The 24,000-nt window shown below is 41.2% G+C and overlaps 1 protein-coding gene across 1 annotated transcript in view; it reads left to right on the plus strand.

Annotated features, from left to right (window-relative positions):
- Positions 1-13,973, plus strand: part of LOC126191126 (sex peptide receptor) — a 456,047-nt gene extending 442,074 nt beyond the window's left edge. Inside the window, exon 6 of the mRNA XM_049931875.1 lies at positions 12,935-13,973. Within this exon, the coding sequence (XP_049787832.1) occupies positions 12,935-13,309 (375 nt within the window). The 3' untranslated portion in view covers positions 13,310-13,973. The remainder of the gene's footprint in view (positions 1-12,934) is intronic.
- The last annotated feature ends 10,027 nt before the right edge of the window (positions 13,974-24,000 follow it).

Here is a 24,000-nt window from a genome sequence, read left to right on the forward strand (position 1 = left end):
ACAAAATTCACTGCTTACCTTGATGAAGATTACATCATACAAAGTGCAGGGTATAGAAAAATTAACAATTGTTGACATGGGACAATACTACTCTAACCCTTGAATATTCCAGTCAAGACTGGACAAGTTAGGTGAATGGAATAAAACCATAGCCTACATGTGAATCATGGAAAGGTAAACCATCAGTGGTTATGCAGTTATTAAATCCGCCAGACTAATGAAAAATTACACATGCAACTAACTTCACTGATTAAATCATTACTGAGCCTTGAGTCACTAGAGGAAAGTATTGGATTCGCGAAATTTACGAAATCCCAGCAACGTGCCTACAATCACACGGTAATCTTCATACCTTGCTCATCCAAACTGCGATCTCTCCCGTAATCAGCACTCATTTGTTCGGACTGTAGCGAGTGCCCTGTTCTGATACAGACAGCAACACATTAGCTCTCTAATAGATCTTGCATAAATGTGATCTCTCTCATGCTCTGGGCTGAAGCGCTCTCCCACGAACAGCAGAAGTACTCTCCACCATATCCCAAACCGAAAAGCATTCGCCATCAGCAATGAGTTCTTCCTCCTTTCAACATGTTTGCACACAGTAATAGGCTAAATGCAAAATGCTGGCCAATGATAGCTTTGTCAGCGAGACAACTATCTCCCATAATGGCAAAAGTTTAACAAGATTAACAAATCGTTACACATCCATGTGCGTGGTTCTTAAACAACTGTGAGTTACTCTCTCACTCATCAGCTTTGTACTTCAGCCAATACACTCGGCTCCACCAACGCATTTCCCAGAATTGCCGTCCAAAACTCTCTTGTTCTACTATTTCTTTAGATGTACCAATAAGGAGCTCTCTTACAACTTTTTAGACAAGGTGCTATTCACCCTGCGATAAACGACACCGAAAAATCGGTTCATTGCTTTACAAAAAGACATCTGGATAAACAGGTCATCCTGCCCTCATCAACAAGAACACATACATTTCTGTCTGCATGTCCACCACAATAGGCAGCTGTAGGGATGCAGCAACCGCTAGCCTAATTACAAAACGAGAACTGCACATACGCGAAGTTGTAAATCATCTTAACTATCTACCATCTACATTCCGCATACGTTTTCTGATAATCATAACCTGGACAGATATTAGTGCCCATTGAAATGAGTTACGTCTTCTTATCGAAAGGCATGCCATGTTTGAAAAGAAAATCACGACTGGGAAGGCTGAGGCATGGCAACAGGATTTGTGATATATTTTAAGTGCTTGGTTTCGCGGTGTTGTAGCGTAAAGTTATCAGTGATTGTCTCGGACTCTGATCACTGTGCAGCAGTACTATTCCACTATGTCATTGCTTAGTGTGGTTCTTGCTATAACTGCAGCTCCACGTATACAGAAATGGGCAAAAGGACGTGTTATCTACAACAGTGGGGAAGGGTGAGAAAATACCGCATTTTATTGCCACAACACTTCGAAGATGCAGCAGATCTGTAGTAAAAGAGATTGCCAACACCATGCTTCTTCGTTCAGTCTTCGACTAGTGCCGTGCAGTGTGAGATCGTTAGCAAATGGGATTGGCTGATGATATCATTAAAAAGGAACAAAAAAGGGTAGCTCATTTTTTACCATCGCGAAGTGGATGAGAGTGTATCAGGCTTATGATTTGGGAGGAGACGACGGTAATTTCCGTGTAAGCCTGCACCCAATTCAGTGGAAGATTTTCCTGGCTGCACTGATTCATTTTGCGAACAAAGAATCGAGTTTCATGTCAAAGTTGCAAATGGACTGAACATCGTAGATGGAATTAAAATATATGAACGAAATCAATGGATGTGTCTGTAACACTGCCTGTTGAAAAGTATCTAGACACCTACTAGTGGATATTATTTTTGGTTACAGCATACATGTCCTTAGCTTCCGTCGTCCTGATTTTCCAATCCAATTGAATTACGTAGTCAGGAATTCTCTGAAAGTAAATGTTACATCACAATCTGTCAATTGTCCATGTACTCAACCCTCGTTACTTCTGTAACTGTTTTAAGCTCCTTCACAACCTCGAAAATTTGGGTTCCTGTGACTTCCGAATTAGTGACAATGAAGAACCGCAATATATTATGGAAGATCATTTGCATGCAGTAGTAGCTTGCATACCACCACCAGGGTCAGGGAGTTCTGATAGGACGCCTTTCCCTCATTTAAGTAGCAATATGCGAACACTATTGTAAGCAATCAGATACTTACAATCACGCAGCACGGGGTAGCCGTAGGTGTAGGAAAGAAATTTTGCCGTTACATGTAACTGGTACATGCGGATACACTCTGCAAGTTGTGTTGGGAATAGTGTTATCAGTAAAGAAGCAATAAATTAAAACGCCGTGCCTTATGCTTCAGTTTTACTGGATGAACATCGAAAATATAGTAAGCGATAAACTTTTCTCCCTTTACCAAAACTGTCCGAAAATATTTGATGAAGGATTTAATTATTTGTGAAATTTATTGGAGGTTTCTAGTTTCTGTCGTTCTCAAATTCCGGATGAGTATAATCTGGGTAATTTGTGCGCCACAAGACATGTTGTCGTGGTCTTCAGGCCGAAAAGCTCTTCATCGCAGAGTAACTAATACAAGTTACGTCCTTCTGTCCTTCTGAATCTCCTTACAGTATTCATCTCTTGGCCCCCTTCATGATTTTAAACCCCTCACGCTTACCTCCAGTGCTAAATTAGTGATACCTTGGTGTCTCAGAATGTGTACTATTAATTCTATTAAACGCTCCCTTCTTCTAATCTGGTTATGAGAGGTGTACTGGACTCTGTGAAATTGATTCGGGGCACATGATACCTGTCGTGGCTGCTACCCTATACCTGATCGATCCGCGACGGAGCTATAGTGGAATCATGTGGAAGTGCACCTAACGTACACCGTATTAAACGGAATTATGTGCGCGGGATGTGTGATAGAGACGTCCGCACTCCGCATATGGGGAGGAGAGGAAAATATTATTTAGCCTCTCGCACATGGAATGAACAAAGTGGGATGAGGCATTGATTCAGACTAATTTTCACCCACAACACTTGCACAAAGAAACATTTTTTCTTTTGGCCCGGCGAATAGTTTATTCATGTAATATCATCTAGGGAACCACAAGGGTTTGAGATTATTACCTGCAGGATTGATCAACTCAAGAATTGGGCGTTAAATTTTCTGAACTGAAAAAGAGAGAAATGAGCATCACCATCAAATTTCTTATTCGTATACTGGAACGCGAAAAAAATGTACGAAGAGGGGCTAGCAAATTAACGCTCGCAAATTGAGTGTTTTATCCACACGCTGCACCTAGTTCGGTAAGATGGCAATCGTAACGCTGAGAATAAACTCGGAGAAAATGGGGATTTCCGAGAATATATCACACACCATTTTTAACGGCAACAATTATGAAGAAGTCGGGAGAAAGGAGAAAAGAGATAGCGGCTCTTCTTGACTGAAGTAAAGCACACACGTTAAGAAATATCACTTTGTCGTTACGGTAAAGGGAATGAATTACGAACAAGCAGCAAGAAGTAAAGAGATTAAGCTCATGATGGGCACTCAAACCGCACACGCTTGTCAATCGGTTCACTCAATTGTCATAAATGACTATAGTGATTCATTAGATTTTTTTTAAAATACAAGTGAAATACACGTGACCGATAAATTGAAAGCAACGAAGGAGTTACATCTGAGCCCTGAGATTAATGTTGATACCCGCCATTAGCACGGGGTGTGCTGCATGGTCCAACGAATAAGGCCTCGATTTATGAACTGCTTCCTGGAATTCTCATCAAAATTTTGCACGCAAAATTAACACCACACGATTTATAGTAAAAAGGGGCAGTTAATGATGATGTTACCATCAACTCAAACCGCATCGCAAATTGTCTAAACTACCCATTTATCGGTCTCCCTAAGGCATTGTCTTCCACCTACGCTGCGAGGAGAGGTCGCTGAAAACCAATCATTGACGTGCCCGGGACTAGGGAACAAGAAACCAAATTTTTACCACAACTGCTAGTCCAATACGGTATGTGATTCGCTAGTTCTGTTTGAACATGCAATCTAACGGAAGTAAAGTGTCAGCAAAAGGAAGGGAAACCAGGTTGGCAATGTTACACAGAAGAGGCGGAAAAAGATGCTCTTTGGTTGATAGAATAAATTTGAAGCTAAACTCGCGTTACCACTACAAATAAAAGGTCGGAAAAAAGCATCCATGTCGGAACTCCTCTGCATGTCCGCCATCAGACCAATAAAAGAAACATATATATATATATATATATATAGTCACAGCATCCTTCTTACGAAATTAAGCCACACCATTTTTCTTCTCTCCATTTGTATTCAGCTTCTCAAAAGCCAGTCTAGTCTTCATCATTCTTGTATTGAACCACTTTTCCCAAGCATAAGTTTTCTTTTTGTCTCAACTGTTTTTTGTCCACTTTATCACTTAAAACAATATTCGATGTTAACAATCTGCTTTTCCCCATGAAAGATCTACATTCTCTAGGCAGACAGTATTTTATTTTCTCTCTATTTCAGCCATCATCAGTTATTTTACTGCCCAAATAGCAAAGCTTATGAACTACTCTTAATTCTTGTTTCTTCCTCTTATTCCCTCAGTATTACCTGATGTAATTCAACTGCATTTACATTAACCTTGTTTTGCTTTTGCTGATGCTCATTTTATATCCTCCTTTCAAGATGTTGGACATATCGTTCATCTGCTCATCCAAGCCAATTTGCTGTTTCTGACAGAATTACGGCGTCATTGACCGACCTCCAAGCTCTTATGACTTCTCAGTGAACTGCAACTCCTTCTCGAAATTATTGTTCTTGTTCAGTGTACAGATTTAATAACCTTAGGAAAAGGTGATAATCCTGTGTCGCTCCTTTCTCAACCACTGTATTCCTTCCACGTCTCTGGGCTCTTCCAACTGTAGTTTGGTTTCTGAACAAGTTGTATATAAAGTTTCGCTCTCTCTGATTTGCCCCTACTACATTCAGCATGTCAAAGAATGTATTCCAGTTGACCTTGTCAAGAGCTTTCTCTAAATCTACTAAAGCTATAAAAGTACATTTGCCCTTTCTTGACGTGTCTTCTAAGGTAAGTCTTAAGGTCAATATTTTCTCTCGCGTTCCTACATTTCTCCAGTATCCAGACAGATGGTTCCCGTGATCAGCTTCCACGAGTTTTTCCATTTATCTGTAAATGTTTCGTGTCAGTATTTGGCAGGCGTGACTTATTAACGTGATAGTTCGGTGATGTTCACACTTGTAGCACTTTCTTTGGAACTGGAAAGACTATATTTCCTCTTGAAAGCTAAGAGTATGTCGCTTGTCTCATGAATCTTGCACGCCAGTTGGAATACAAAATGGTTCAAATGGCTCTGAGCACTATGGGACTTAACTACTGTTGTCATCAGTCCCCTAGAACTTAGAACTACTTAAACCTAACTAACCTAAGGACATGACACGCATCCATGCCCGAGGTAGGATTCGAACCTGCGACCGTAGCAGTCGCGCGGTTCCGGACTGCGCGCCTAGAACCGCTAGACCACCGCGGCCGGCAGTTGGAATACAAAACTTCCTGGCAGATTAAAACTGTGTGCTAGACCGAGAGTCGAACTCGGGACCTTTGGTTTTTGCGGGCAAGTGCTCTACCATTTTTTCCTCGTTTTGTTCGGTATTGTTCCTTGTGTTTGGTCGTAGTGGACGTCATATGACATCTGTTGAAGTTCGTTGTTGATCTCTTCATTCATTTTATTTTTATTACAGAGACCAGTCAGAACTCTGGCCGAACACAATCAGCTATCGTGCCGGCAACCATCTGAGCTACCCAACCACGACTCACGCACCGTCCTCATAGCTTTATTTCTGACAGTACCTCGTCTCCTACGTTCTAAACTTAACAGAAGCCATGTCTGCGCAATATCCTTTCTTCCAGGAGAGCTAGTTCTGCTAGGCTGGCAGGAGAGCTGTGAAGTGAAGGTAGGAAACGAGATACAGGCAGAAATAAAGCTGTGAAGACGGGGCGTGAGTCGTGCTTGGGTAGCTTGGATGTTGCCAGCAGGGTGGCTCAGCTAACTGCCCTCTGTAATAAAAAGAAAGTGAGTAACTGGGCCAACGATGAACTTGAACAGGTGTCATGCGACGTCCACCTCGAACACATGCAACGACCAATAACGAACAAAATGAGATTAAAAAATGGATGGTAGAGCAATTTCCCGCGAAAGGCAAAAATCCCGAGTTCGGGTCGCGGCTCGGCACAACGTTTTAATCTGCCAGGAAGTTTCATATCAGCGCACACTCCGCTGCAGAGTGAAAATCTCATTCCAGTTGGAATAGTTTTGGTATGGTAGGCTCTCCCAAGGATATCAATAGTTCTGTGTGATTGCTGTTTTCTCAGAGGGCCTCATTTCGACTTAGAGCTTTCAGTGCTCTGTCAAATTCCTCTCGCAGTACCATATCTCCTATTTCATAGTCACTTTCGTCATCTTTTTATCGTATTGCTTTCAAGTACGTTTTCCATGTACTGTCTTTCTACGTAATTTTCCACCTTCCAACTTTCTCTTCTTTGCTTGGTACTGGTTTTTTTTCTAAGCTCTTGATATTGATACAGTTGCTTTTCTTTGTTCCAAACACCTCTTTAAATTTTGGAATACAGTGATCAATAGATTATTAAATTTTAACTACAGTTCAGTCTTGATCACAACACTCATGTCTCAATAACATAGGTGACCGGTTTCGGTTATATTTATACAACCATCTTCAGACCCATGGCTTCCTTCGAGGATGGTAGGCGGAGCTCTCCTCAGCTGACTTCGTAGCAGCTGAGGAGAGCTCCGCCTACCATCCTCGAAGGAAGCCATGGGTCTGAAGATGGTTATATAAACATAACCGAAACCGGTCACCTATGTTATTGAGACATAAGTGTTGTGATCAAGACTGAACTTTAGTTAAAATATAATCTCTTTAATTTTCCTGCTGACATTAGCAATCCTTTCCCTAGTCATATACGCTTTAATATCCTTCTCTGATCATTGCTGCTTAGCCATTTTGCATTTCCTGTCGGTCTTATTTTTTAGACTTTTATATCCCATTTCGCCTACTTTATTTGCTGTATTTTTGTATGTTGCTACTTTCATCAACTTAATTCAGAATTCCAATTGATATCCAAGGGTATCAACTAAGCCTTGTCATTCTACTTATTTGATCCTGTGTTGCTTCCACTCATCTCTCCAAGCTATCAATTCGTCTTCTACTGGATTGCCGGCCAGGCTGACCGAGCGCTTCTAGGCGCTACAGTCTGGAGCCGCGCGACCAATACGGTCGCAGGTTCGAATCCTGCCTCGGGCATGGATGTGTGTGATGTCCTTAGGTTAGTTAGGTTTAAGTAGTTCTAAGTTCTAGGGGACTGATGACCTTAGAATTTAAGTCCCATATTGCTCACAGCCATTTGAACCATTTTTTTTCTACTGGATTCTTTTCACCTTTTTAATCTAACGTTGCCAAGTGGTCACTCTGAAACCCTCAACAACCTATGATTCTTTCAACTTACCCAGGTCCCATATCCTTAATTTCCCTTCCATTTTGCATTTTCTCCAGTTTTATTCTACAATTAACAAATAAATTATTATCAGACTCTACATCAGGCTTCCGGAAATATCTTAAAGCTTAAATTCTGGTTCTGGAATCTCTATCATACCGTTAAATAATTAATCTGATACCTTCCAGTGCCTACAGGCCTTTACCACGTGTACAACGTTTTTCATGATTTCTAAACCAAGTGTTATAGACGATCACACTGTGCTCTGTGCAAAATTCTACCAGGCAGCTTCTCCTTTTACTTCTCTCCCCAGTCTGTATCTTACCATTTTTTCTTCTCGCCTCTTCTTACTATTGAATCCGAGTCACCCATCACAACTGAATTTTACTCTCACTTATCTGAATAATTTCTTTTATTTCAGCATACGTTATTTCAATCTCTTCATCGGGGGTGGAGCTAATTGACTTGTACTACTGTGCTAGTTTTTGACTTTGTGTCTATCTTCGCTACGGTATTCTCTCAAATGATGTTCGTAGTAGCTTAATTACTTTCCTGTTTTCTTATTCTGTATTAGACCTACTCCTGCATTATCGGTACTTCATTTTGTATTTGTAACCCTACAGGTAGCTAAACAGGAATCCTGTTCACCCTCCTTCCCTAATCTCCACTATAGCTTCAAACTATAAATCTACTTTTTTAAGTTTTATAAACTACCCGCCCAATTAACAGATCCAGCATTACACACGCCTATTCGTAGATTGCGTTTTATTATCCCGATGACGGCACACTCCTTAGTACACCCCACAGGCGATCCGAATGGTGGACCAAGTTTACCACAGGAATTCTTCACCCAAGAGGATGCCAGTATCATGTAACAATATAGTAGAGTGCATCATCTCCGGGAAAGTAACGCTATAACTGCGCCTTTCAATCAGCCGTTAATAGTGCCAGCTCATCAGAACCATGTTGGTTGATTGTTACAAGGTCAGCTTAGTCAATGATCCAGACTATAGCCTCTGCAACTACAGAAGAAGCTGCTACCCCTCTTTCCTACAGTAGTACTCCAGAGACTTATTAAACTGTTAACATAAGATTGTAAGTCTTAATGAGTAGATTATTACAGCATTTTAAGTTTTTAAGTCCGTCCAGCTACTGCATGAAATGTTGCAAATCAAATTTTGGTAGCCCCTGGAAGCCGTAAGTTTAGAAAACCTGCAAGGTGGACCGTGCCCCATAGTAGCCGTTTAGTAATAATTATTCGCCAGACACCGAAAAATGTAGCAGTAAGGGACTACTATAAATATTCAGTTCGATCGCCGGACAGTATAGAATCGGCGGGTCAAACAGGCAAAATCGTCATGAGCATTGAGTAAATGTATCCCATCGACGCTCCCAGTCGAATATACCAGTGTCCTGCCGCGTGAAGAAATTCGTATCTGCTTGCTGCACAGCCTCGTCTGACAAGAATCGTCGACACTTTGAAGACCTTTCAAAGGAGAGAAATCAGGACCGTAAGGTAGGTGCTCCAGTGTCTCGCCTTTGACCGTAATGGATGAATCTGGCCTCCCAAATCGAACGACGAGTTGTATCGAACCGTGACCGGCACGGAACGAGACGCACTATTCCACAACGGTGGATTTCAGCAGACATGCTGCCCCATACACTTTCTTCATTCTCCGATGATATCTACAGGTGTTTGTCCTTCGGAAGCCTAGAAAATAAAGGCAGAACGTTGGTCTGGACGTATTTGCTAATAATGTCGCCCTAGTTCACGTTTCCCCTTTTACCGCACTCACATCAGAAAGACAGGAATGACCCACTGATCACTTGGCTGCATGTCGGTGCTTACGTACCCGCATCCGAAACGCGCTATGTTATACACACGATGGAGCAACGCCCTCAACTGGAAACACTTTGATCTTCTCTCATGTGTCACTGCAAACAGAGGACAGCACTGATTATGAAATCTCGAGAATGATGGAGCTTGTGCGAAAATGAAACACAGAAATACGAAATTTTACCAAAATTCGAAGCCCCAGCAGCTATCGAGATGAAAACGTACTAATCTTCCGTAATACCACACAACAGAAAAATTCTCCAAACTAGAATAGCGTACTGCCCAATATTATCTTTATCAATTTGATGAAGATTTATGCGGATGGATCGAAGACGGACGACGCCAACAAATTAAGACGTGTTATATAAAATCCTTCAGAAGTTTATCAAATCAAATGTTCCCTAACTAAGAAGGCAGTAATCTGCCGTGTAGAAACCATCGCATTTAGCATGCAGGGAAATATACCCGATCTTGCACCCAAGGTTGTGTGATAATATTAACAGAGTCCCAAAGTGTAAGCCTAGTGAAGAGACTCAAAAACCAAAACTGAACAAAAGAGGCGTTGCCCATAATTATTGACATTACTAAGGAACTCGCCACAAAGAAGCAAGCAAAAACAGCTAAGGTTTTTTGGATTCCAGGACACAGTGGCTTCTTTCATGATGAAACACTACACGGCTTAGCGAAGCTAGGAATTAACTTAGGCAAAATCCTAAACTATAGACTTTCTTGCAAAGAAATGCTGAGCTTAATGAATCAAAAAGTGAGAAACGAATTGCAGACGCAATGGGATTCAACCAAGATTTCGAAAGAAGTGCATTATGGCTGGCTGCACGCTGAAATGGTATTATGTCGATGGTCTAACGATTGCGACAGAAGTAGACGATTCATTATAACAGTTGCACGCAAGCGTTTAAACCATGGCAAATTAGAAACCCACACATACTGAACAGGATTGAAAGAATCTCCATTATACGATTTACATAATAAAGAAGTAAACGTAAATAATGTTCTATTTTCGTGTACCAAATACAAGACGGAAGGAAAGACTTTTATCCGAGCACTGGTTAATACAGAGGCTCCCCTTCCAATATCAACTGCAGTGTTGCTGTCAACCCAAAAAGCGAACTAGTATTAAACCAGCAACCCTTCGTTTCTTTAAAGAATCAAACTCAGATGTATAAAACAACTTCAAACGTTTCACTACTTTGCAATCAGTTAAGGATTAGATGTTTGACGTTAAGCATGTAACCGAGAAAATGTTTAGAAGAGGTTTGAATGTATTGTGAAAGTTTGTTGGAAGTCGCTAAGTGCTATAATTATGAATCACTGGATGAATATAATTTGCGCTTCATTTCCGCCAAAGGCTAGTTTTTCCACGCATCTCAACGTTTACGACCTCATATCTCACGATGTATGCGTCGTACATTGATATAATTTTTCAGGTACATTGATATATATACGTAGGTACTGTCGAAAACGCCAACTGAGGCGTGGCAAATTAAAACATCAATCTTGATAATGAAGTTTCACTGCATGTCATTTTAAGCAGAAGTTGGTTTTTCATGCAGCTAAATGTCTATGACATAACTCGTGAACTATGTGTGGCGAAATTACGTAATTTTGCAGCTGTATTCGTGGATAGCGTATGCAAACTGCGCTGAGAGTAGCGTCGTTAGTAAATAAGTAATAAATTAAAACGTTTCATACTAAAGCTTAACTCCATGAACGGCGAAAAAGTGGTACGCCATAACTACGTTTTACGTCTGGTGTGCGTGTGTGTGTGTGTGTGTGTGTGTAGGAGGGGGAAGGGAGGTGTGGGACGGGTGGGGAGGTGTGAAGGAGGAAAAGTTAAAAATTTTAACGTCAGTAATGAGTAATTTATAATAACAATTTTAATTTTTAAATTTGGTAAATAACTACGCGAGGTAATGAGAATCAAATTTGTGCTTCCTCTGGAAGGTGTTTGGAAGACAATCAGCAACGAGAACTGGGTTCCAGGTTCCGGGATAGTCGCTTTTGAATAGACGTGTTACATTACTTAAATACGTTTGATCAAAGTGTATAGATATAATGCGAACGTGATAATATTCACCTAGGAGAATTTTCACATGATCTCTGCTGCAAATGGATATCGAGCTCTAAAAATGTGTTTCCTGGAGAAATGGTTTTGGCATTACTACGGGAGCTCAAAAGTCAACAATTTGGAGTACGATAAGCATTGTTCTGTACGAATCAAGTAACATTCAACTTTAGCACAATGAGAGAACTTTCGGGCTCGCCATCACATACGCTTATTACTACTTTACACTCTTCTCAATGCCGTTTATAATCCATAGTAAATAAGAACTCCTTTACAACGACTTGTTCGCATATGATATCATTTAACACAGGACCACGACCTTGTTGTACATGTTCGCGAGATAGAAATCCACATGAAAATAACTTTCTGGTCATTAACACAGTTCAACGTCACTCGGGAATTTTCACGTGTATTTATCTAAGTTGTGCCAATTCTCCGTGGATTAACATACACATTGTCACCTTAACAACTACAGTCCGAAGACAGATGGCTGCCCGAAAAGTATCATGTTATTAACATATTTAAACATTATCTTCTGCGTGAACCAGAGCTCCAGTAATCGACATACATTCAGAGTTGGTAGTATGGACCAAACCAAGGAAAAAACATTAGGCAGACATGGTCTCTCAAACGTATACCTAAAGAGCTATGAGTACTTGTTAACCGATACTTTGAAACACATTTCTTTTACCACAGGTTCTTTAATTTCTATATTCTAGGAGCTGGTAGTGTGAATAAAAAAAACAAAAAAAAAAGAAAAATATTCAGTGAACATGGGTTCCAAAATGCATGCTTTACGGACTACGAGCACTTTCTCAATAGAAGATATGCGTTTCACAGACACGAAGATGAATAAGTACTCCTCAGGTGTACATTTTAGAGCCCATCTTATCTAGACAGTTTTTCATGGTTTGGTCGATACTATCGCCGCAGAAAGTTTGTCGATAGACTTCTGGCTCACTCCGCATTTATTATCATTAATGTGAATTGTTATTTGAATGATACAAAATAAAATGACATTAAATAAATTCATGTATTATTAATTAACCTAGTTACCTCATCGTGTATATTATCTGTTTATTTCTAGGTGTAAACTCTAGCTGGCACATCAACTCCAAAGTTTTTGTATTGTCTATGAGGCATTTCCATATCTAGCAAACAGATGACACAGGCGTGTACAGTCTTACTTTCGATACCACTGTTTTCGCTAACGGCATCCGTTTAGGATGAATTCGGCACTCTGCACCTAATTCGTCCTAAACGGATGCTGTTAGCGGGAACTGTGCAGCTCTTATCTCACTTATAAACATAGAGCCGCAACAAAATGTCTTGTACTACGTTTTTATGAGCCTTGGATGTAGCCATTCGTTGGTTGGTAGTTATTTTCAGATGAAACTTTACCATAAAATCTGATGAACCACTGCTGACTGTTACAGGAGAACCGCAAGAGCGAGTGCAGGAAACTTCGGGACTCTAACTGCACGACGCTGATGCTGATCGTCGTGGTGACGGTCTTCCTGCTCGTCGAGATCCCGCTGGCAATCGTCACCATCCTCCACATCATCTCGAGCAGCGTCACCGAGATCCTCGACTACTACGTCGCCAACGTGCTGGTGCTCTTCACCAACTTCTTCATCATCGTCAGCTACCCCATCAACTTCGCCATCTACTGCGGCATGTCGCGGCAATTCCGAGAGACCTTCAAGGAGCTGTTCGTGCGTGGGGCGGTGGTGGCCCACCGGAACGGCGGAAGTTCCAAATACTCGCTCGTCAACGGACCGCGTACGTGTACCAACGAGACGGTGTTGTAACGACGAGACAGTTGAACCATACTTCAAGTGAACGCCCGATGCGACGCGTCGGCTCTCCCTCGTATCTTCTTCTGTGGCGTCATTGGAACGCGTTTCAGCATAACCCCCGCAACATCACATTAACTCTTCGTCTTAGTTTCCCCTCTATCCAACATCTGGTCGGATTGGGGTATCCATGGTACTCTGATGATATTTCTCATCTGTTGGAGTTTTATTTGTTGCTCTCAGACGGTAATTTCGTCAAAGAGAGGGGCCTGTTATACTGTAGCGTACTAAGATGGATCTCCTCGGCTAGACGTTGACGAGCGAGTGTCATTCTAACGCACAGCAGTTTCTTCTGTGACTGCACCGTTGACTTCCGCATACATCGTAATTCAAAATATCAGCAGAAGACGGTTCAGAACGTAGGCGCCGCAGTCTTACTATACTGACAACTTCAATCGCAACAGTCCAACAGTGTAACTTACATTTTTTACCTTTGTCAATATTATTAACAAGAGCTCTCCCCAATTTTCATGTCCTAATTACACTGAAACACAACGTTGCCAACCAAACATGTCTGAGTCACATCAAGCGACCGTGTACTTGAGACCAAGATTCAAATGTTCATATTTCCTCACCAGGAGAAGAAGATGAGTGTGGCTGCAAGTAAAAAAAAAAAAAAAAAGTTAGTAACATGCCCCAAATTTTGTTCAACAAGAAATTCATAATTTTCTGTATTGTGCGGATAAATAAACCTAGCGACCAAAATCCATTTGATGGTGTCTCCAAACATACATCCTCAATTTTGAATTAAATGCCGTTAGTGGTTTTTCACTTTTAGTTTATCAGATAATGCTTTGGATGGTTCTGGACCAGTTTCTGTTAAGCAGTCAGGTAGACAACTATAGTTTCATATTTATCTTTCAGGTGTTCAACACAGGTTTAATTCTGCAATAATGTTCCCAATCCATTTCTTTTAAACCCTTTAAACGCAAGGAAAAGGTCTTAAAGAAGAGCGAACGTTTCATTTCTTAATAGGCATTCGACCACATGAATTTCATGTAAAGAACCGTTTTTGGTACTATATTCCGGCATGGACGCCATTATTTTTCAGTCACGTTCGTATCACATTTAGAGAGGGATTGGTTTACACTATTTCCCTCCAAGAACTCCTTACCAGGGTTCAAGGTCTATAGGATCACCACCATCATTCTCATGTCTTTTACCTGTCCTTGTGGTCATATTTTGACAGAACCTGACTCATGCTTTACGTAGTGGGAAACTGCTTGTAGCTTACAGCCAGTTCAGAGACGATCATGCAGCCTGATTTAATTGTTAAAATACCGACCTTCACAAAAGCAGGAAATCGGACAGGCGTCTAAATTTAAGATGAGTGAAATGTGTAATTCTTCTTTATAGCATAACATGCGCCATAGTACATTGTATGTCCAGCAGATGAGAAATTAATTTCGTACAGAAAAAAATGTCACAGGTACGTGCATAGCATTACTTGTAGAACAGGATTGACGCAATCCACAAAGGCCTCATTTTCAACTCATCTGTTAAAGTAACTTACAAATCGCGTTTTGAGCTGAACTGGAATCTCAACATCATTTTCCAATAGTTTCAATATGTGATTCAGCTTTGAATGTCATTCACATGTTCGCTCATAAGATATAATGGTGTTTTCCTCTTTGTCCATAAACGTAAGGTGTCAGCTGCACAATTATTTGGATGTTTGCGCAAAGGGATTTTGTTGTTGTAAGAAACAAATTTGTCACTAGCTAACGTGGGGGAAAGTCACTCATGTCTTACAAGGTGGACTGCAGATAACAGAGTCACGCAGTATCTACTGACCAACAAGAGAACAGAATTTCCCCCTTCAAACTGAGTGCAGTGACTAATATGAGTTACCTTAAGAACAATCTCACTGAAAGCATGTCAACATGATACACATTTTGTAATAAGAAAGAAGACTTCAACTTGTGTTTGCGTGTTAGAGACTGAACAAAGAGTTAATTAGTGTCTTCGAAAAGTTTTTACTCTCAGTTACGTAACTACATGTCGACTGTATAATCCATAATACTTGTAAATATTTGTAAATCATATTTTTAATTTAACATTGCATTGTATGAGGTCAGTAAATTCCTTCAGTTAAATGTTTAAACTGGTGCTATGTGTGTGTCAAGTGTGTGCTCTGTACATAATAATGTGGTTGGGTAAATTTTGCTATGTGACTGTAAATATCTATATGTTTAAATATGAAACTAAAAAAATTATCATAAGGATACAGAAAATGCCGAACTTTAATTGGACAATGTAAACAGAGATATCTGTATTGAGTGTTATTGGGTAAGCGATATGGTTCCTTCATTCACCATTTGCCTGAGGAATTAATTCAGAAAGGACTGAAGCGAAGTTGGTTATATGTCTGATGTGGGGAGTCAAGGAATCACTAACCTGCACTAGACCACCTAAGTACTGAACTACTGTACAAATAACTCTGGCCCACTGAGAAGCAAATACTCGAAACTGATCTTGTACTCGTTGCGATGCGTGAATGTGAGCTTTTCCATGATGCTTGTCCAGCCAGTGAACCAAAGACCAGTTTCGACCCTCACTTTGGGCTGTTTATTCAATCTAGAGCTGAAGTCTCTCGACTGAACATCTCAGGCATTTGCTGTAAAATTTGTGTTTATAGCTTTATGCTGAGTTTATGGCAACCCCACATACGTGCCTCTTGTTTGCAATCGTATTTTTCCCAAACTGCTACTGGTGTGATATATTCGAAGCTAAAGAGGACTAGTCAAAATGATGTTAATAATTTGCTACACCATTAAGGTGGTACCATTTTCTTGTGGTATATGAAAACAAAATTACATTTTTCGTCATGGCAGTGATCACCATTTTGTATTGTGGAGGATTGGGTCATTTTAGAGAGAAACACTGACGTCGATGAGCTGAATAACCTTAAAAATCTGATTTTCATTCAGCTTCAATATCCATTGCAGGAGAGAAGGATAATCACATATACTGAATGAGGGACGTTTCTATTTGACCATGTTTGGAATATGCTACATGTCATTCTTTAATAACAGTTTTATCGCTACGTAAGATTTAAATGTTGGGCATGGTTATTACCCATATTACTTAATCGATTTAATGGAAACTAACTTTACAAGCAGGATAAGGAAGCAAACACGCAGTATGATTAAAATAACACTCTGAGTCAGAGTGTGAAATGTTTTGAAACTTAACGAAAGATAAAAGCTGTATGCCTGTCAGGGACACAAACCTAAAAACCTGCCCTTGATGGTCGATGCTGTTACCAACGAGCATATCCAGGCATGGCCCACGACCTGCCCTCACCCGTTTTACCTCAAACGGTACCTCTCTCCTACCTTCTAAATACCAAAGATATTGTTCTGCATAGCTGGCAGTATTGACACTCCTGGAATAAAAGATACTTTGCAGACATTGCTTAAGCACAGATTAGGAGATATTTTACACAATGAATCTTTCATTGTGTCGCAGAGCGTGCACTGATTTGGCAGATTCAAAGTAACAGAGTACTCTCCAATAAAGAGTGAAAGTGATTATTCGGGAAGTAGTCACATACACTGTTCCATCTTGCTTGCCTATTTGTGGGCAGCAAAGCGCCTATATTCACAGAAAATGGGTAACAGTTGTTGTGTAATCAGTAAGGCTCCACGGGTGTAATGTAAGGGGCAGCATGCTGAAAGGGTTGGCCAAGTGATTTGCACATGTACGTGTGTAACAGGGCCAGCTTTCCTAAAACCGAAACTCCTCACCAGCCAATGAGCGAACTGAAGGACACCTGGCAGTGCCGGCACTCAATGAGTGTAAGGGGAATGGCGGGAGGATGTTAAATAGGTACGCAAAGTGACCCTATTGATCTGACATAATTAAGACGTTGCCACCAAAATAATGATCACGGATTTTTTAGCTACAAATTTTAAAAAGAGGCACAATTAGTTTGGTTTTTTACATTGTAGTATAACATAAATTTTTGACAAACATTAAGAGTTTTAAGCTAATTCCTTGGCAAGGGGTTTAGAGTCTGATACTAGTCAACATGTGTCAAGAAGAAACGATAAAATTCATGCAGTAGCACTGTGATAGCCGAAAAATTAGTATTAAATGGCGAATAGTGCAATAGCAGCGTATGTGTTTCGAACTATGGCTGGAGCTGGAACCGCGTTGATCGTAAATCCGCATGTAGTGCTTCAGAATGAAGCTTCAGTTACTGAAACTCAGTAAAAATGGCACACCTGTCCGCACAGTTCGCCTCGCTGGTGTGGATAGGACTCATCATGTTAATCTGTAGGTGGAGGCTGAAGTCATTAGTTTCTAGTAACAGGTTACCTCTGCGGCTAAATGCCAACCAATCAGAAAAATTTCTAAATCACCCAAGACGTAAGAGCTGTTAGGCTGCAGAGATGCTCGGCCGCGATGACTCCTGAAGACAGAGTAATTCCATTCCATGTGATTCCTAAAACTGAAATCCTGACTCTGCATTTTTCATTCATCACATCATTTTGACCGACTGAAGTATGGATATTTCGAGTGCCAGCCAGCGATAAGATGCCTTAAGAGATGGTGGTTTCTTTTCCTGGCTGTGATTTCAGGTGGTTAACCAGAAAGATGCTCCATAATACTTCATGCTGAAAAAGTGTGTCCTTCTGTCTTTCTGTCTCTGTCTATGGTCAATAAGGATGAACCTCTGTAGTACAACTGTGCTGCTCCTATAACTTCCAACTTATTTGTGTTGCACATTCGTTACAGCTCTTACATTAAGGTAAACATTTCTGTCAAGCAGCGTCTAAGCTGAGTGATGTGTCCCATGTCCTCAAAGGTCTCCTAACTACCTAGGTCCTCAGTCCACTTTCGAATGTTATCTATAGCCGTCGATGCATTTTGAAGAAGCTAGCTTTTTATGGTTCTGTTCACGAAAGTGTTCTTCCTGGTCTTGCCAAGAAGGTTCATTGCCTCCTTCTATATGCACGTTGTTAAAAATACTCTGCTGGTGTGCCAGTACCACAGGAGATAGTACCTGCATTTTTTTCTCTTGACATTTGGCGCCCAATATCAGCTTCCTCAAAGCCTTAGCGGGTCTGACTGCGTGACACTGGCCTCTGAAGTTGTCAACGAGTCCCCTCCATTAATTCTCCTAGGGTGGTCCACCCACCCAATCAACATGGCCATCTGCAGGTCCACTTGCTTACAGCTCAGTGCAATATACTGTCATAGTGGCCTCTTATTTGGGAGAACATTCAGTCCAGTAAAAAAAAATTTAATCTATGTTAGTTAAGCATTGGTAAGCACTGTTACTAATACACACCTCAGTTACTGATTGGGATTAATGATTCCGATCTGACTTACCTTTTTAATTCTGGTTTAATATGAGTTATGGGACAATTCACGAAAAATTGGTTACATAAAGATGGACAATGGTGCAACAGCCTTTGAGGCGACGACTAAGCTTCTCCACAATGTCCTTTCGTCCAGGAGTGCTAGTTCCGCTAGTCATGCACCAGAACGTCTGTGAAGTTTTGAGGGTGCGGGAGATGTTCTGTCGGAAGTCAGACCCTAAGGACAGGTCATGAATCATGCATGAATATCTCAGGAAGGCCATTGCCCGAATAAGGCGAGGTTCTTGTTTTAAATATCTCTCAGGCACACTTTTAATCTGCCAGGAATTTTAAGAGGAGCTGTAACCTAAAACTGTATTAACAGTACCCGATGAGGCAAGAAGTAAATTATGGCTACCACTAATATACGATTACAGCCGTCCGCTGCTACCAGCAGCATCTAACATCTACTGATACAAGGAATACACGAGCAGTCCCCCGCTAATACAGTTCTTATTAAGACAAGAGTGATGTAGGTACTGGGTACTGGGAGAGTTATTTCAGCATTTTACTATGAAGCGATTCTTCCGAGTAAGTTCGTCCCAAGTTTCGGTCCTGGAGCGGCATCCTCAGTGTGCGGTGACGTCAGACACGCGGTCAGCGGCAGCTGCGCCCCGAGATGAGCCCCTTCGCGGTCGCCAGTCGCCCCTGACCGCCCTGCACCTCTGAGGCACAGTGTGGGAGTCTTTATGTTTGTAATACTGTATATATCTCTTACGAACGACGCTTAAATTTGTATAAAACATAATAATAGACAGATATTTTGGACTGTGTTAACTGACTGGAGCTAAATGTTTCTTCATGTACAAAAATATTAATTACATGTGTGTTAAAAGTGTCATACGAAAAAATTTTAAGGATTTACTGCGAAGTAGTAATATGGCTGTAAAAAGAATTATGGTCTTCTCATGAGCTTTTGTAAGTGTGGTGTAATAATAAACCTGTACTTCTCTGGTTGAGACTGGGCAGCCCTGTTGCTGTCTTCTGTAGACAATTCCTGTTTATGAAGCATGTCCTGTTCACCATGCTACTGTGTGGCCTGCAGAATACACTAAATATAATAAATTCCCTTTTAAATTGTCAATGTATTCTCTGTTGTGCTCCTCACCCTGACTCAAAACGTTCCTTATCCGGCAAAAATCGAATACACGTGCTCTGGAGATGCTATCTCAATGTAATGGTGTTTTGTGTGAAATCTCAGTGTGCATCTAACATACCATTAACGGGCAAAACTGTTCAGTACACAGTAACAATCCAGACAAACGTTACGCAACTAGGTCGTGCGACCCAGTTACTTTAAGCTCAGTATGTAATATCAGATACCTTTGAACGTGATTTGATGTACCATACTCCATGTCGAATGTTTAAACAGTTCTATCCTCAATACAGGGTGTTACAAAAAGGTACGGCCAAACTTTCAGGAAACTTTCCTCACACAGAAAAAAAGAAAATATGTTATGTGGACATGTGTCCGGAAACGCTTACTTTCCATGTTAGAGCTCATTTTATTACTTCTCTTCAAATCACATTAATCATGGAATGGAAACTCACAGCAACAGAACGTAACAGCGTGACTTCAAACACTTTGTTAGAGGAAATGTTCAAAATGTCCTCCGTTAGCGAGGTTACATGCATCCACCGTCGCATGGAATCCCTGATGCGCTGATGCAGCCCTGGAGAGTGGCGTATTGTATCACAGCCGTCCACAATACGAGCACAAAGAGTCTCTACATTTGGTACCGGGATTGCTTAGACAAGAGCTTTCAAATGCCCCCATAAATGAAAGTCAAGAGGGTTGAGGTGAGGAGAACGTGGAGGCCATGGAATTGGTCTGCCTCTACCAATCCAACGGTCACCGAATCTGTTGTTGAGAAGCGTACGAACACTTCGACTGAAATGTGCAGGAGCTCCATCGTGCATGAACCACATGTTGTGCCGTACTTGTAAAGGCACGTGTTCTAGCAGCACAGGTAGAGTATCCCGTACGCAATCATGATAACGTTCTCGTAGGTGGAAGAACATGGGGCCTAATCAAGACATCACCAACAATGCCTGCCCAAACGTTCACAGAAAATCTGTGAAAAATTTGCCCCTTAATGACGTGATTGCACAATTGCGTGCGGATTCTCGTCAACCCACACATGTTGATTGTGAAAATTTACAATTTGATCACGTTGGAATGAAGCCTCATCCGTAAAGAGAACATTTGCACTGAAATGAGGATTGACATATTGTTGGATGAACCATTCGCAGAAGTGTACCCGTGGAGGCCAATCAGCTGCTGATAGTGGCTGAACACGCTGTACACGGTACGGAAACAACTGGTTCTCCCGTAGCACTCTCCATACAGTGACTTGGTCAACGTTACCTTGTACAGCAGCAACTTCTCTGACGCTGACATTAGGGTTATCGTCAACTGCACGAAGAATTGCCTCGTCCATTGCAGGTGTCCTCGTCGTTCTAGGTCTTCCCCAGTCGCGAGTCATAGGCTGGAATGTTCCGTGCTCCCTAAGACGCCGATCAATTGCTTCGAACGTCCTCCTGTCAGGACACCTTCGGCCTGGAAATCTGTCTCGATACAAACGTACCGCGCCTCGGCTATTGCCTCGTGCTAATCCATACATCAAATGGGCATCTGCCAACTCCGCGTTTGGAAACATTGCACTGACTGCCAAACCACGTTCGTGATGAACACTAACCTGTTGATGCTACGTACTGATGTGCTTGATGCTAGTACTGTAGAGCAATGAGTAACATGTCAACACAAGCACCGAAGTCAACATTACCTTCCTTCAATTGGGCCAACTGGCGGTAAATCGAGGAAGTACAGTACATACTGACGAAACTAAAATAAGCTTTAACATGGAAATTAAGCGTTTCCGGACACATGTCCACATAACACCTTTTCTTTATTTGTGTGTGAGGAATGTTTCCTGAAAGTTTGGCCGTACCTTTTTGTAACACCCTGTATAATGGCTACTGTGCCTTCATTCCAGTACACCTATCCCACATTTTGAAGATGTCAACTACGAATTATCTACTTACATTATCTGTAGCTCAGATTCCTTCTTATGGGTTTGTGCGATTGTGCGTGGGTGTTATTTCGGGTCTCTAAAGATTCATTCTCCTTAGAGAGAGCAAGTGAGATTCTTGTAATTTGGTAATGTAGTAACTTTCTTCCTTATAATTTTACATGTTGTACAGACAGGATGTTTCTAAGTGAAATGGACCTACATTTATAAACAATAAACTTCTTTAGTTACAATGAGCTGAAATACGCACGGAACATTCACCTATGTCACTATTTACTAATTTCTGTAAGTAAAATAAAGCACCGATATATAAACCACCTGACGTAGGTCAGTGATTCGCAATACAAACACTCAGAGCCCTCTTTGACCGACTTCTATAACTGAGACGTTGTAAGAAGGTCCATGACAGCTCGCAGCGGTGTTGCAAGATTTTAACTGCGAACTGGCTGCAGGCGAAAACAGTAGCCGTCTTAAGACATGTGACAACACTGAGGCGTAGCCATGGAGACGTTACAAAGTAGCGTGTTTGGTTCAGGCTGATGCGCGAAGTTGTCAAGTACCAACTTACGATGACTCAGCTGTGGCTCTCATATCGGTGCAATTTTAGTAGACACAATAGAATAATGGGGAAGTGCCCCTGATGACCTGCACCAGAATTGGATATGCAACAGACTGAGAGAGTGGATTGAGAGCCTCATCACAAAATTGCGATATTGCAGTGCATGTCCTAAGGAACTTTGCTTCGTAAACAGAATAACACAGGCACTGCAATATCGTATTTATCTGCCAATACCGGGCAAACGACTTTCAGGTATAACGTCTAACCTGTACGGGAATATAGATAATGGTTATACAATTTCACGTCATAGATGCATGGTTGACCACATACGGAAGTTTGGGTCTGGGCGTCTGGGCGTGAGTCGTGCTCGGATAGTCAAATGGTGCCGGTACGGTAGCTCAGTGTGTTCAGTCAGAGAGTAAGCAGCCCTCTGAAGTATCAGCTACGAGCTATTAAAGGGAACTAAACTGATAGAGACTTCGAATCTATCATATGAGGATGGATGGAAATTTAAAATCAACTCACTTGCTCATAATGAGGGAGAGCTGTTGCTTAATTATTTCACCACTACAACTTTGTTTTCTAGATTGTTACTCTAGTAGGGTAAGAAAGAGAGCTGCTGTGAAGTCCGGAAAGACCTGTTGGAGAATTTAAGCAGTTAGTGACAGGAGATCTATGGTTACCAAAATAGTTAGCAAACCTCTCTGAACAGTCGTCAAACTGTCGTCGGGAGTGTTCTAGCTCACTATGTTATCAGTGTTTTGTGTAAGAATACTGTAAAAAGCATGCCCAAATTAATATTTCATATACCAGTAATTCAACATACATAAATGTTGGACGACTACATCAGAGATTTAGAACACTGCGTCTTCAATTCGAGATGTGACGGTTTTTCTTCTTAGTTTCATTAAAAATCTGGCTCTTCCCATTTTAGTTAGACTCACATTTGCCTTTGTGTTCCTCTTCCTACTGTAAACTGCATTTTATTCAGATTCGACCATTGGAAATCGAGGTTCTCAACAATCGGTCCTGATTTCGACAGCTGCATAAGCAAGTCTGAGTTCAACAAATTTATGGTTACTTGCACAGGCTAATAATTCAGCAGGAGTTTACCCTCCTGATTGTACAATTGGTATCTGCGGGTCACTAAAGAATTGAACTGTAGTTCACTTTGTTAAGTCACGTCGCATTAGTTGGGATAAATGCAATGATACTGCACTGTGCGCTGTTTAAGATACATACAACACACAACGCTACCTGTAGTTTAGGTGTACTTTTAACATTCACGACCGGTTGCATTATTCGAAAACCATCATGTGACCTGTAGCATAGCGTAATATAAATGCATATTAGTGAATGCAGCTATCAAACTTGCCGAGTGGTACTACGAGGGCACCTCGATTTTCCACTATTGGCTGAATCAGTGTTTCGGTATGAGTTGTACGTCGCTTGCTTGTGGCTCTCAGGACGAACAGTCAGCTCATTCGGATTGACATTTAACCATTATGTTGTAACGAATTTACAGTTGATGGAATTTTAACATGGGGTTACATGCTATTGAAAATGTCTTGCACTTGCCAAAGCATCCCATGAAGTCCCATGCAGTTGCAAGCAGTCAGTCTAATGCACAGCTTCGTGCACCACACTTGAAGGAGTTTCAAAAGCAGTACTGCAAGAAGACTAAAC

This window comes from Schistocerca cancellata, chromosome 6 (assembly GCF_023864275.1).
Source record: "Schistocerca cancellata isolate TAMUIC-IGC-003103 chromosome 6, iqSchCanc2.1, whole genome shotgun sequence".
Classification (NCBI taxonomy): domain Eukaryota; kingdom Metazoa; phylum Arthropoda; class Insecta; order Orthoptera; family Acrididae; genus Schistocerca; species Schistocerca cancellata.